At 37.2% G+C, this 12,427-nt stretch overlaps 1 protein-coding gene across 1 annotated transcript in view; it reads right to left on the reverse strand.

Moving 5' to 3' along the window:
- The window catches only part of LOC150078377 (uncharacterized), a 99,653-nt gene that overhangs the window by 78,493 nt on the left and 8,733 nt on the right, over positions 1 to 12,427 (reverse strand). The window contains exon 3 of the mRNA XM_090384548.1: positions 4,812 to 4,907. Coding sequence (XP_090240674.1) covers positions 4,812 to 4,907 — 96 coding nt within the window. The remainder of the gene's footprint in view (positions 1 to 4,811; positions 4,908 to 12,427) is intronic.

The following is a 12,427-nucleotide window of genomic DNA, read 5'->3' on the forward strand; positions in this document are numbered from 1 at the left end:
TCTTCACCAGTGCTGAGTGTACTAACTTGAGTTGATAATTTAATTTGGAACTACTGTAACCCAAACGTAGAACCTTACATTTGCTAACATTAAAGTTTAATTGCCGTTTGTCGGACCAGTTACTTTGTCTATCAGTATTAGCCAAATGTGCAAGGAAGACAGAAGCTTTTGCTAAAAAATTAATTAAAAATAATAATAAAATAAACAAATAACAGCACTGTAGCTGACATATTCAGAGCCTTTCCTCACATGGAAGCCCTTTTGCATTTTGCAGATCTCACCAGACACTGCCTACTATCAGACCCTTTCAAGAAGCTTGATGCTTTTTTTTTTTTTAGGTAGTCTCCACAGCATTCCAAGTGTCCTTACAATTGGCTTATACAGTGGGATTATGACCTCCTGATCACTACAAACATTTGAAAAATCATTATTTGGACACCATAGGTCCTTCTTTGTCACCTGTCTGCACATTATGTCCATCACAATGACCAAATCCCTTTCAGCCTCTACTGTATTTAGTTTAACCCCACCAAGCACATAAGATATTCTGCAATTGTTATTTCCCAAGTGTTTTGCTGCATTAAGACATAAATACCACTTCTGTGACCATCCCCGAATCTAAGTCATACCGAAGTGCTGCCTGGCACTGATCATTAACTACTCGAAATATCTGCTGCAAATTTTGACATCACTCCCTATATCGCATTGTTTGTATTATTTTATAAAAATCAAAAACAATAGTGGTCCAAGTACTGATCCTTGGGAATCCCATTTCTTATGTTAACCCTGAAAGTCATGGTGTTACTCAGACATAAACATTGCTGAAACTGAAAATGTGGAGTAAGATGTACACAGGAATGACAGACAGGCCAGGAGGGGCAGAGAGGTTATGCTCTTAGTTAAGCATATTAATTCTAAGGCAGTGCAACCAGCCAACATGAATGACCAGTGCAATATTGAGTCAGTTTGATGTGATATAAGCATTAGGAAAACAAAATTTAGAGTAGGAATGTGTTACAGGCCTAATGACTGCAATGAGTATACCAAACAGCTATACAGAGAAATAAAGTGGGCCAGTAAAACAGAATGCCTTATAATGGGGGATTTTAACTTTCCAGATGTTGATTGGAATTTGTGAATTGGTCACTCACAAATTAGCAAGACTTTTTGTAGATTTCTTGGATGACTGTTTTCAACAGCAGCATGTTAAAGAGGCAACAAGAGGATTTTTTTTTTTTTTTTTTTTGTAGTTGTTGGCGCATCGGCTTCTGTGGCCATAATGCACCTCCCAAGGTTTTTGCAGTACTTTGATCCAAGCCCAAGGCAGGATTCGAACCCGCGACCTTTGGGTTGCCAGGCAGGCACTTTACCCACCCGGCTAGCCCGGTCGGCTCAACAAGAGGAAGCAATACTCTTGATCTAATTATCAGCAGTGATTCTTCATGCATTAAGAATCTACATGGCTGGCAGCAATCTCAGTTTACTAATGTGGAATTCAACTAAAGACATAACCAGTGTCAGGGGTAAAGGGAAAGGCTTTTATAACAGTGACTACGTGGTCTCAGACAGATTTTAAATTCTGTGCAGCGGGATCAACATTTCCCCAACAGCAATTCTAAGTGGGAAGCATTCATGGGTATAAAAACCATAGTAGCTTCTATGACAAACTGGTCATACAAGCTACTAGACTTTTCATACCAATGAAGAAATACTGTTTAAGGCTTAGACCTAAATGAATGTCAGATGAACTACTGAGACACAGGCAAAGAAGAAAAGAATATGGGATGCATATAAATTATCAAGTGATACAGAAGCCAATGGTATTACATAAATTAGTCTGTAATCAGGTCACAAAGGAGATTAGGCAAGCTAAGGTAGATTACAAGAATTCTCTGGTAAAGAAAAGCAGCAAAGACTTCTAATGGTTATGTTAAAAGTAGAAGGAAGGGATTGAATCACATTGGGCCACTTGGTGTCAATGGGTTAACCCGGTAGTTTTCAACATGGGGTGCCCTGGCACACTAGGTTGCCACAACAAAATTCCAGAGTTGCCATGTAATTTGGGTTTCAGTTACTTAAACTTATTATTATATATTTTTAATTTATATATTTATTTCATTATAAAAAAGGTGCACGGTATACATTGTACCGTATCTTTTTAATTTTGTGGTGATCTATAATTGATGTTTCTTTAGTACCTCTACATAAAGAATAAAATTATTATATAAGTATATATAATTTGTATTATGAATTGTAATTTTGTTTATAATTTATTATTATAATAACTAACATATAACATATTTTTTAATATTATATATACACACAGAGAATCGGATTATTAAAAGGTTGAAAACCACTGTGTTATGGTATTTCTTTTGGCCTAGTGGCACCCTGAAAAAATTACTGGGACACTAAGGGCGCCGTGAACCGAGAAAATTTGGGAACCTCAAGGTTAATGACCCTGCTCAGGTTGCTCAAACTGAATAGGTATTTTGCATCTACGTTCACACGAGGAATTCTTTAGGGGAGGAGGGATGCCAGAAGTTTTTGTGATAACTGAAAAGAAAGTGGAGGAGAAATTGTTGGAGCTGAACATAAAAAAGGCATCTATGGTGGATGGAATCTATCCAATTATATTAAGGGAGACAGCAAAGAAAGGAGGTAAGCAAACACTTAGCCATAATTATGAGAGAATCCTGAATTCAGGAGAGGTTCCTATGGGCAAATGTTTCCCCAGTTCGTAAAGAGGAATCTAAAGGTGACATGAGTAATTACAGACCTGCTAACTTAATGTCTGTTCAGGGAAAATAATGGAGTCACTGGTTAAAATAGAAATGCAGGACCATCTGCAGTCATAGCATGGATTTGTTAAGGGGTGGTATTGTCTAACTAATCTGATATGTTACTATGATGCAGTGACCAAAGAACTGGATGCAAAGAATAATTTTGTTATCATATACTTGGATTTCAGGTTTTGATACTGTTGCACATAAAAGACTGTTCTACAAACTGGAACAATGTGGCATTAAGGACAAATTACTGCTATGGATAAATGGCCAGTTAAGTGAAAGAAGAAAGAGAGTGGTTACCAATGGGCACTCCTCTTCATGGACTAATGTTATCAGTGGAGTCCCCTAAGGTTCAGTGCTGGGCCCCTTATTTTCAATATTTATTACGATATTGATGAAGTATATCAGGCGTAATGTCTAAATTTGCAGATAATACAAATGTTGCCAGGGTAGTCAACATCGGAGTGAGCTACTGGAAAATTGGTTGCTGGGCTGAGAAATGGCAGCTAAAGTTTAACATTGAAAAATGCAAGGTACTACACATATGGGTAGCAGTAATCCCAGACTAACTTATCAACTGTGTGGTACAACACTCAGGATAGTGTAAAATGAAAAAGATCTGGGGATAACTGTGCAGTCAGATATGAAATTCTCCAAGCAGTGCAGACATGCTGCCTAGACAACCCAAAACAGAAACTTATATAGAAACTTTGTTAGCAGGGATAAAGGGTGATTATCCCTTTGTACAAGGCCATCGTTACACCACATCTTGAATACTGTATATAGGTCTGGTGCCTCAATTGAGGAATAATGTAAATCTGCAGGAACAGGTGCAGAGAAGCACCTGTTCCAGCAGGTGCAGAGAAGCATAACCAATTAGTGACAGGAACAAAAGGGTTCTCTGACCTAGAAAGGCTTCAGTTCTGCAAATAACAGTGTCTGAAGACTAGGAACCTGTGCGATCTAATTGAGGTGTTTAAGGCCTTGAATGGATTGAGTAAGCTAAATGTTAATGGCGTTCTTCCTCTTGCTGAGACTACACACATGAGGAGACATAAATTTAAGTCGAGAAAGGATGGTTGCAGTTAGATGTGTGGAAGTTTGCCTTCAGCCAGCTGGTGGTTGATTGCTGGAACTGGCTTCATCTTTTGTTGTGGAAGTAGATGGTTTGAATAAATTTAAGGCAGAATTAGACAAATTTTCTAGTAAGGTATGGATGGGTGAAGTGTGTAGGAGTGTGTGTGTGTTTTTTTTTTTTTTTTTTGGCTGATGCTATTTAAGTTTGCTTTCTTGCATCTTTTACCACTACTTACATGTGGGACTGAATCAAATGCTTTTCTGAAATCTAAGTAAACAATGTTGGATTTATTTCCTACATCCAGCTCGTGAGTGACTGTAAAAATAGCTAATCATGTTGGTTAAACCTGATTTTCACTTTACAAAACCATGCTGTGTTTCCTTTTGTAATTCCATTTATATCTAAATGATCTTAAACTATACCCTTGATCATTGCTTCTGTGATTCTCCTCACCACTGAAGTCAGACCAACTGATCAATAGTTACCCACTTCCTTCTTAGACCAGTCTATATATTGGCAATACACCGGCACTTCTCCATTCAAGGAATCTCTCCTGAGTTCAGTGATGTCCTCATAATTAACCTTAATGGTTCAATTCTGCTTTCCTCAATGTTACTGGGTACATGCTATCAAAGGAGGTTTACTCATCTTTAGGCTGAAAAATTTTTCTAATAAATAATCCAAAATCTCAACATTCACCAATTTATGCATGCATGGACATTCAAAATTATACTACCATTTTAGGTTAAACAGAACTATTTAGCTTGTAATTCTATTTCTTTTTGCTTATAATTGTCCACAGTGTGAAAGCCACAGGAAAATCAATTTAGATGAGATGTTGCCTGTAGCACGTGCTCTGTACACCACTACTCCAAAGTACAATGAAATCAATGATAGGTAATTAAAAACAAAGAAATAGGTAATAAAAAACCAAATTTACTTACCTCGCAAATATTACACATGTGTGTCCATGAGAAAACTTTATCTTCTGGTGGGTAAACAGTATATTTCATCCTCTCTGACTCAAGAAATCTGCTGAGCTTAAAGAAGAAAAATAAGAGACTATTATCAATAGAAATAAAATTAGGAAATGGCTTATTTTAAATTAGTGCTACGAAAACTCAGCACACCGAAGCTTCATGCTTGTAAACTGCACGGGGTATAAGGCTGATCTGTGGAATAATAAAATGTGGGATAAACCTTAGGAAATAGTATACCTCTACTCAAAACTAACTCACTCAGAACTGAGCAGGTTCCTATTAGAAAGGGCTTAAACATTTCCCACCAATCTGCAATAATAATAATGTCATTGCACATACAGGGTGTTCAAAGAATGATTGCTATATTTTATGTTGATTATTAAATATATGAGATGTGATACTAAAGCATTTAGGGCATAAGCCTCAAGCTATGGGAGAGTCTAGACTAGGTATAAATATAGAGCAAACACATCAGAAATACATAGCTATATCTGAATAAATCAGAATATAAAACGGCATCTGATTTATTCAGATATAGCTATGTATTTCTGATGCGTTTGCACTATATTTATACATGAGATGTGATAAAGTGAGGTAGAAAAATTTGTAAATTCTTGATATTTTTCACATTTTTAGAACTGTAAGTTTAGCTGAATGAAGCAATACTGTAGTTGCAATGATATACTATAACATTTAGAGACGTTGTACGCACCATATTTGAAAAACTGTTTTGTTTCAATTAACAAACAGGACTAGAGTTAACACATTGTTAGTTGATAATAAACAGAATTGAGCATATCAGAATGAACTTAAGTCATACATTGCACACTGATTTAAAGTTCCATCTGTACAAAATGAAAATGGTTCAACAATTATTTGTTTGAATCTCTGCAAATTTGTTTGAATCGTTTAAAAAATCATGAGTGATGAGGTGCACTTTCACTTGAATGGGTAGGTAAATAAACAAAATTTTTGATGCAGGGCAGCCAAAAATTCATGTCACTTTTGTGATCAACCACTTCACAGCCAAAAAGTTACCATTTGATGTGGGTACCATACTTTTATGAAAATGCCAATTGTCCAGCTATCACAGTAAACTCAGTCCTCTATGTAAGCATGCTGCAACAATTTGTAAGGGAGAACTTTCACCAAAAGGGAGTCAACTTACAAAATGTCTGGTTTCAACAGGACAGTGCTATGGAACATAGAGCAAGACTTTCCACAAACACTTTAAAGGAAATGTTTCCAAATCACATTAAGTCTTGTTTAGGTAACATAAATTGGCCAACACAATCACCAAATTTATCTGGTGATCAAGATGGTTTGTCTTGTTATGACTTTTTATGAGATTTCTTAAAATACTGAGTCTATGTAAACCATTCAAGGATACTTAAGAAATTGAAACAAAATATTCATGACGAAATTGAAAGAATACCACCGGAACAACACAGGGCAACAGATAATATGAGAATACAAATGTAGGATTGTGTATGATGGCAGTGGTGGTGCCCATTTGAGGGAAGTCATTTTCAAACACTGAGGAGTATAACATAAATGGTTATTTATTATTAAACTCTAATAACAAAAAATGTCCTTTCCAATTTGCACTCTACTCGTTTCGTTTTTAAAATAAGTGGTTGCTTTTGCCTGACCCTGTATACAGTAGAACCATTAAGCCTCTGCAGTTCAGCTATTATGAAAACAAAAATAATAATAAATGAAAAGACTAGTTGAAATATTATGTTTAAAAATTTATTTACGAGTGTGCATGAGCACACTCGTAAATAATATATTTTAAAAACTCAACAGACATCTTAAATGCAAACTATTTATGTAATTTTAGTGAGTGATATACAGTCGAAGCTCTTTGCAACCCTCTCTTTTTAAAGTCCCAATATGTTGTAACGTCCTATATGATTGGTCCCAGCCAATTTCTCATTAACCTAATGCTTTTTTACATTCAGTATAACGACCTTGAAAATAAAAGGATTTCTCTATGACATAAATTTCTACCTCTTAATCTGAATTTTCACTTTCTTATTACAATATTCATTCAAAAATGACAGAATGCTTCAAATATTGTGAGTAATTGCAGCCTGACCATGAAAAATAATTTTTTTAAATTTCCCATACTCTTCTCGCAGTGCGGTAATCAAATGAACATCTGCTAGAAGTTAGTTACAGTATATGTTTATTGGTATGGTGCCAAGAAAGCAGATAGCTTTGCCAATTGCAGAAATTAGGATTTTGCAAGCTGTAGATAATGGTGTGCATTCAAAGACTGACATCGCCAAACAGTTCCGCATTCCTAAAAATACTCTGTTCACTATTCTGAAAGATCAGAAAAAGATTGAAAGTTTAAAGAAATCTGCTGCTGCACCGGGTAGAATTTGAGCACAAAAGGCAAAATATCCGGATCTAGAAGAGGAAATTTTGAAATAGCTAATGATGATGTATGCCAAAAACAAGGTTCCCGTAGATAGTAACTTTTTAAAAGCTAAGGCTGAATTGTTTGTGCATCAAATGGCTATTGAAGAATTTAAAAGTTCAGAATTTAAAAGCTAAAAAAAAAAATTCTGCCACCATTTCATCAATAGACCTGACTTTTCAATTTAAAAGTTTGTCACCTTTTACTTTTCCTGTTGTTACTCCAGCTTCATAGAAAGCATCAGTACTTTTGTCTTCCTGTGCTAACTTGAACTTTTCAAAAACCAACAATTCTGTGGTTTTCAATTTTCTTTATGATAATCATCTCTGATGGTAATCCCTTCATGTTTCCTACAACAATGCTTTTTAGGTGTATACTTTAGTTCTTGAGGTTCTGTTAGCTAAAATAAATACACAAAGGCCCAACTCCGTTGACATTAAAATGAAATTCTATCCTTAAAACCAACTTTCACCTAATGCAATATTTCTTCCTAGAACAAAATATTCTAGGAAGAAATACTGCATTAGGTGAAAGTTGGTTTTAAGGATAGAATTTCATTTTAATGTCAACGGAGTGGGCCTTTGTATATTTATTTTAGCTAACGTTTCTGATGCGTTCAGAAAACTAAAAATATATTTTTTTTAATTTAGATACCCTACTAGGAATTCTATGTTTTGTTTTTTTTTTATTTTCTTGGTGGGCAGAGATGCAACATCAAAATATCAACAGAAATCTCTTCCTGCTAAATACATTCTCAAAAAACAGAAATTATCTCTATTCACTCTTCAAACCAGTATTCCTTTGTATTAGTATTTTCAATTAGTCCCATATATAATACACCTTTATACTTTCAAATTCTGAATCAGAAAGGCCTTTACAAGATGTTGATGCCATGTCAAAATACTTCACTTCTAACACACAGAGTATAAGATATTTCTAAAATAAAGAAAAATAACTGCCACCTGCTATTAACAAATGAATGTAGGCTAAAGTAAACAAAGCCAACGTGAGAACCACAGAAAACTATTCTTAAGAATAGTTTGCTACTTTGTTCTAGCAAGGAAACTTACCGGAACAACTGGTTGGCTGCTACCACAGCTTTGTGCTGCATGCTAGGTAAACAGGCAATGCATGCTATCGGTCTGGAGCAGAAGCCGAGAACAATATATTTAAGAGAAAAATGAAGAAGTTGCTGAGGCTAAACATGAATAAAGCACCTAGGGTGAATGGGATCCAACCAATTGCATTAAGAGAGGCAGCTAAATGGTAGGCAAGCCTTTAACCATAATTATGAAAGCATCCTTGTATTCCTTATGGGCAACATCAAGCATCCTTATGGGCTAGAGATGTGTGAATGTATCCCCATGTCACACAGAGATATCTAAGGTGGACATGGGTATTTACAAACTTGTAAACTTCACCTCTGTTCCAGGGAAAATAATGGAATCAATGTTCAAAGAAATAATATAGGACCAATTTGACAGAAATGCAGTAATATAGCAATCATATCACAGCTTCTTAAGGGAAGCTCTTGTCAGGCCAATGTGATTGGCTACTACAATGTAGTAACAAAGGAACTGCATGCAAAAAAATATAATTTTGATATTATACCATATAATTCGGGAAAGCTTTTGATACTATTCCATATGCTATACAAATTGAAGATGTTTAAGTTTCAAATGATACAAATGTTGGCAGCATTATTAATGATAGTCATCAGGTGAGCTACTTCAACAAGATCTAGGAAAACTGGTCTCCATGGTCGATGTTGAAGTTAAACATTGACAAATGTAAGGTACTACATATAGGTAGTAGTAACCCCAGGGTAACTTATCAACTATGGGTACTACACTCAGGATAGTGGAGAATGAAAAAGACGTTGTTGTTGTTGTTGTTTTTGTTTTTTAGGAGCATTAGCAACTAAAGCCATATTGCTCCGGGGATATGCGGTGGTCATTCCCTGACCTTTCCGCTTCCTCTGTATTTGGTGGTCACGGGCTCAAACCCCGGTCTAATCAAGAAACGTGTGCTACGCACTGCTGCTCCTGCCCACCTGGCTATGGAGGTGCCTGAAAAAGACTTGGGAGTAATTGTGCAATCACACAGGAAATTCTCTGAGTGGTGCAGACATGTCACACTCAACACTGCATTGTCCACCAACAGACTCAACATTGCACTGTCCACCAATAGACTCAACATTGCATTGTCCACCAACATCAACTGGATGCACATTCTTAGACTTTGTGTTTCTTGACTAACAGCATAACCCCTCTTCCCTTCCTGTCCTGACTATCCTTTCTGTACACACTGTATTCCCCAAATTCCAATTCTGCACTGCTTATATCTGTGTGATACCATGTCTCTGATACCCCAACAATATCTGCCTTTGATGTCCTGACCAGCACTTCAAATTCATCAAATTTATTAACTATACACCTAGCATTGGTGTGCATGCAAGTATACATGCGCCTGTTTCTACTCTTAGTTACCCTAATACAGCCCATGTATTTATTTGATACTATTCCATTCTAATACGACTCCCAGCAGCCCTGGAAATCTCCATTTCCTTGCTTTCCATGATGCTGCTCATTCCAATAGAAGCAGTGCAAGAATCAGTTTTGCCTCTGTCTGCAGCCACTGTTAACCTTTTAGTCTCTATATCCCCCAAAGCTAGCAGTTTTCCGACCCACCTAACACTGCCTCAATAGCATCAGAAAATATTCTTGCACCCTTTCTATTTAAGTGTACCTCATCCCTGTAGAAGCAGTCTCTCCTGTCAACAAGCACAGACCAGGCTGAAAAAAAATTCTACCCCTTGAGCCTTGCATAATCTCTCCAGGGCTCTCATCACATACTCCCTCCTATCGTGTCTGGGCAGAATTGCAGATAGATGATACACTTTCACATTCAACCCTAACTCGCGACTTTTTGTCAACCTTGACTTGTACTTGTTGAGTAAATCTGCAGATCTCTTAGTCTTAATGTCATTAGTTCCAACGTGAACAACAATATCACCTTTTGTGCCCTTAAAAAGATGACATCTGCTCTACAAATTCAACAACTTTTGCCCCTGGCAGACATACCCTTGTCCTGTTCCACCTATCCTTCTTGCATAGTATATTCCCCGTTTCCCTTACAATAGAGATTTAACCCAGGGGCTCAAATCTGGTGAGTATGGGCTCAGCACATCCAGTCCTGAGATGGATATCATCATTCTTTTTCTTGGTGATTCCCTTCTACTCTCTCTCTCTCTCTCTCTCTCTCTCTCTCTCTCTCTCTCTCTCTCTCTCTCTCTCTCTCTCTCTCTCTCTCTCTCTCTCTCTCTCTCGGTAATTCAGAAAAAAATTTTTTTGGTTGGTGCAGCATAAGCCTCAGGCTTCCTTGCACCGTATGGCTAATAATAATAAAGAATCACCCACAATAACTAGTTCCTTTGGGACTGGCGCATTCTGCCTTGGACATTGCCTCTGTGTTGCCTGATGCACAGGAGACAGCTCTGCCCTTTAGCTGGGCAGCTAAGAGCTTGATGGGTCCCTTATATTAAAATCTTCAAGGGCATTTATCCTACACCTCAAACTCTCACTCATAGACGCTCATCAGAACGCTGTTTGGACACCTAATTTCTTGACACTCTAGACATCTAGCACACACAATGACATCCTCCTTGGCTAGATCACTTCCCGTTTCAAAAAGTTCAGCAAACATTTCACATTTTGCATATTTTTTTGAGACTGTGATGCGTTGGAGAATCGCCCCCTTCATTTCTCCCTCCAAGTCGCAGTACTCATGCTAGTCTGTGATCTTTGCTTCGCAGCTCTAATCTGGGTCATGATTTCCATTTAAATACACATAAGCACTGGGAAAGGAAAAAATGAGAGCAGGTGTGTGTTATAGGCCTAATGAATCTAATGACTGTAATGAGCAATTGTGCAGAGAAATAGAGTGGGCTAGTAAATCAGAATGTCTGATAACTGGGGATTTTAACTTTCCAGATATTGACTGGAACTTGTGGGTTGGTCACTCGCACACTAGCAAGGTTTTTGGATTTATTGGTCGACTGTTTTCTACAGCAGCATGTTCGAGAAGCAACCAGAGAGAGTAATACTCTTGATCTGGTTATCAGTAGTGATTATTCATGCATTAAGAATTTGGAGATAAAGATACCACTGGGTGACAGTGATCACAATGTACTGATATGGAAATTACTTAAAGATGTAACTACCATCAAGGCTAAAGGGAAGGGCTTTTGCTTTCGTGAAGGTGACTACAGGGGTCTCAGACAGTTTTTAAATTCTGTACAGTGGGATCAACAGATGATGTTACCAACGTTGAATTCTAAATGGGAAGCCTTCGGGGATGTAATCTTGGAGGCTACTAGACTTTTCATTCCAACTAAGAAATACTGTTCAAGGTTCAAGCCAAAATGGATGTCAGATGAATTAATGAGGCTCGTGGCCAGAGAATAAAAATGTATGGGATGTATATAAATTATCAGGTGACACAGAAGCCTATGGCAGATATAAGCTTGTCTGTAATCAAGGCACAAAGGAGGTTAGGCAGGCAAAAGAAGATTACGAGAAATCTTTGGTACAGGATGCAAAGAAAAACAGCAAACTGTTCTTTACTTATGTAAATTCTAGAAAGAAAGGGATGAATCAGATTTGGACCACTTAATATAGATGGGTTGACTACTGTTGATCATGCTCAGGTAGCTGATAAACTGAATGAGTATTTTACATCTACATTCACACATGAGGAGTTATTTTGATACTGTTGCACATGGAAGATTGCTGTACAAATTGGAGAGGTATGGCATTAAGGATAAGTTGCTACGATGGATAAAGCGATGGTTGAGTGGGAGACGACAGAGACAATGAGGAGAATGCCAGAAGGTTATCAAACTCTAACAGGGAGCTAAGTGATTTTGTAATAACTGAGAGCAAAGTGGAGGAGAAATTGTTGAAGTTAAACATAACGAAGGACCTGGGGTGGACAGGATCTATCCAGTTATATTCAAGAAGGCAACAAAGGAAGTAAGCAAACCCTTAGCCATAATTATGAGAGCTTCCTTGGACTCAGCACAGGTCACCAAGGATTGAAGGTGTGCAAATGTATCACCAATTCACAAAGGGGGTTCAAAAGGCGACACAAT

This window comes from Mastigoproctus giganteus, chromosome 11 (assembly GCF_048544385.1).
Source record: "Mastigoproctus giganteus isolate SK-2022 chromosome 11, ASM4854438v1, whole genome shotgun sequence".
NCBI classification, from domain to species: domain Eukaryota; kingdom Metazoa; phylum Arthropoda; class Arachnida; order Uropygi; family Thelyphonidae; genus Mastigoproctus; species Mastigoproctus giganteus.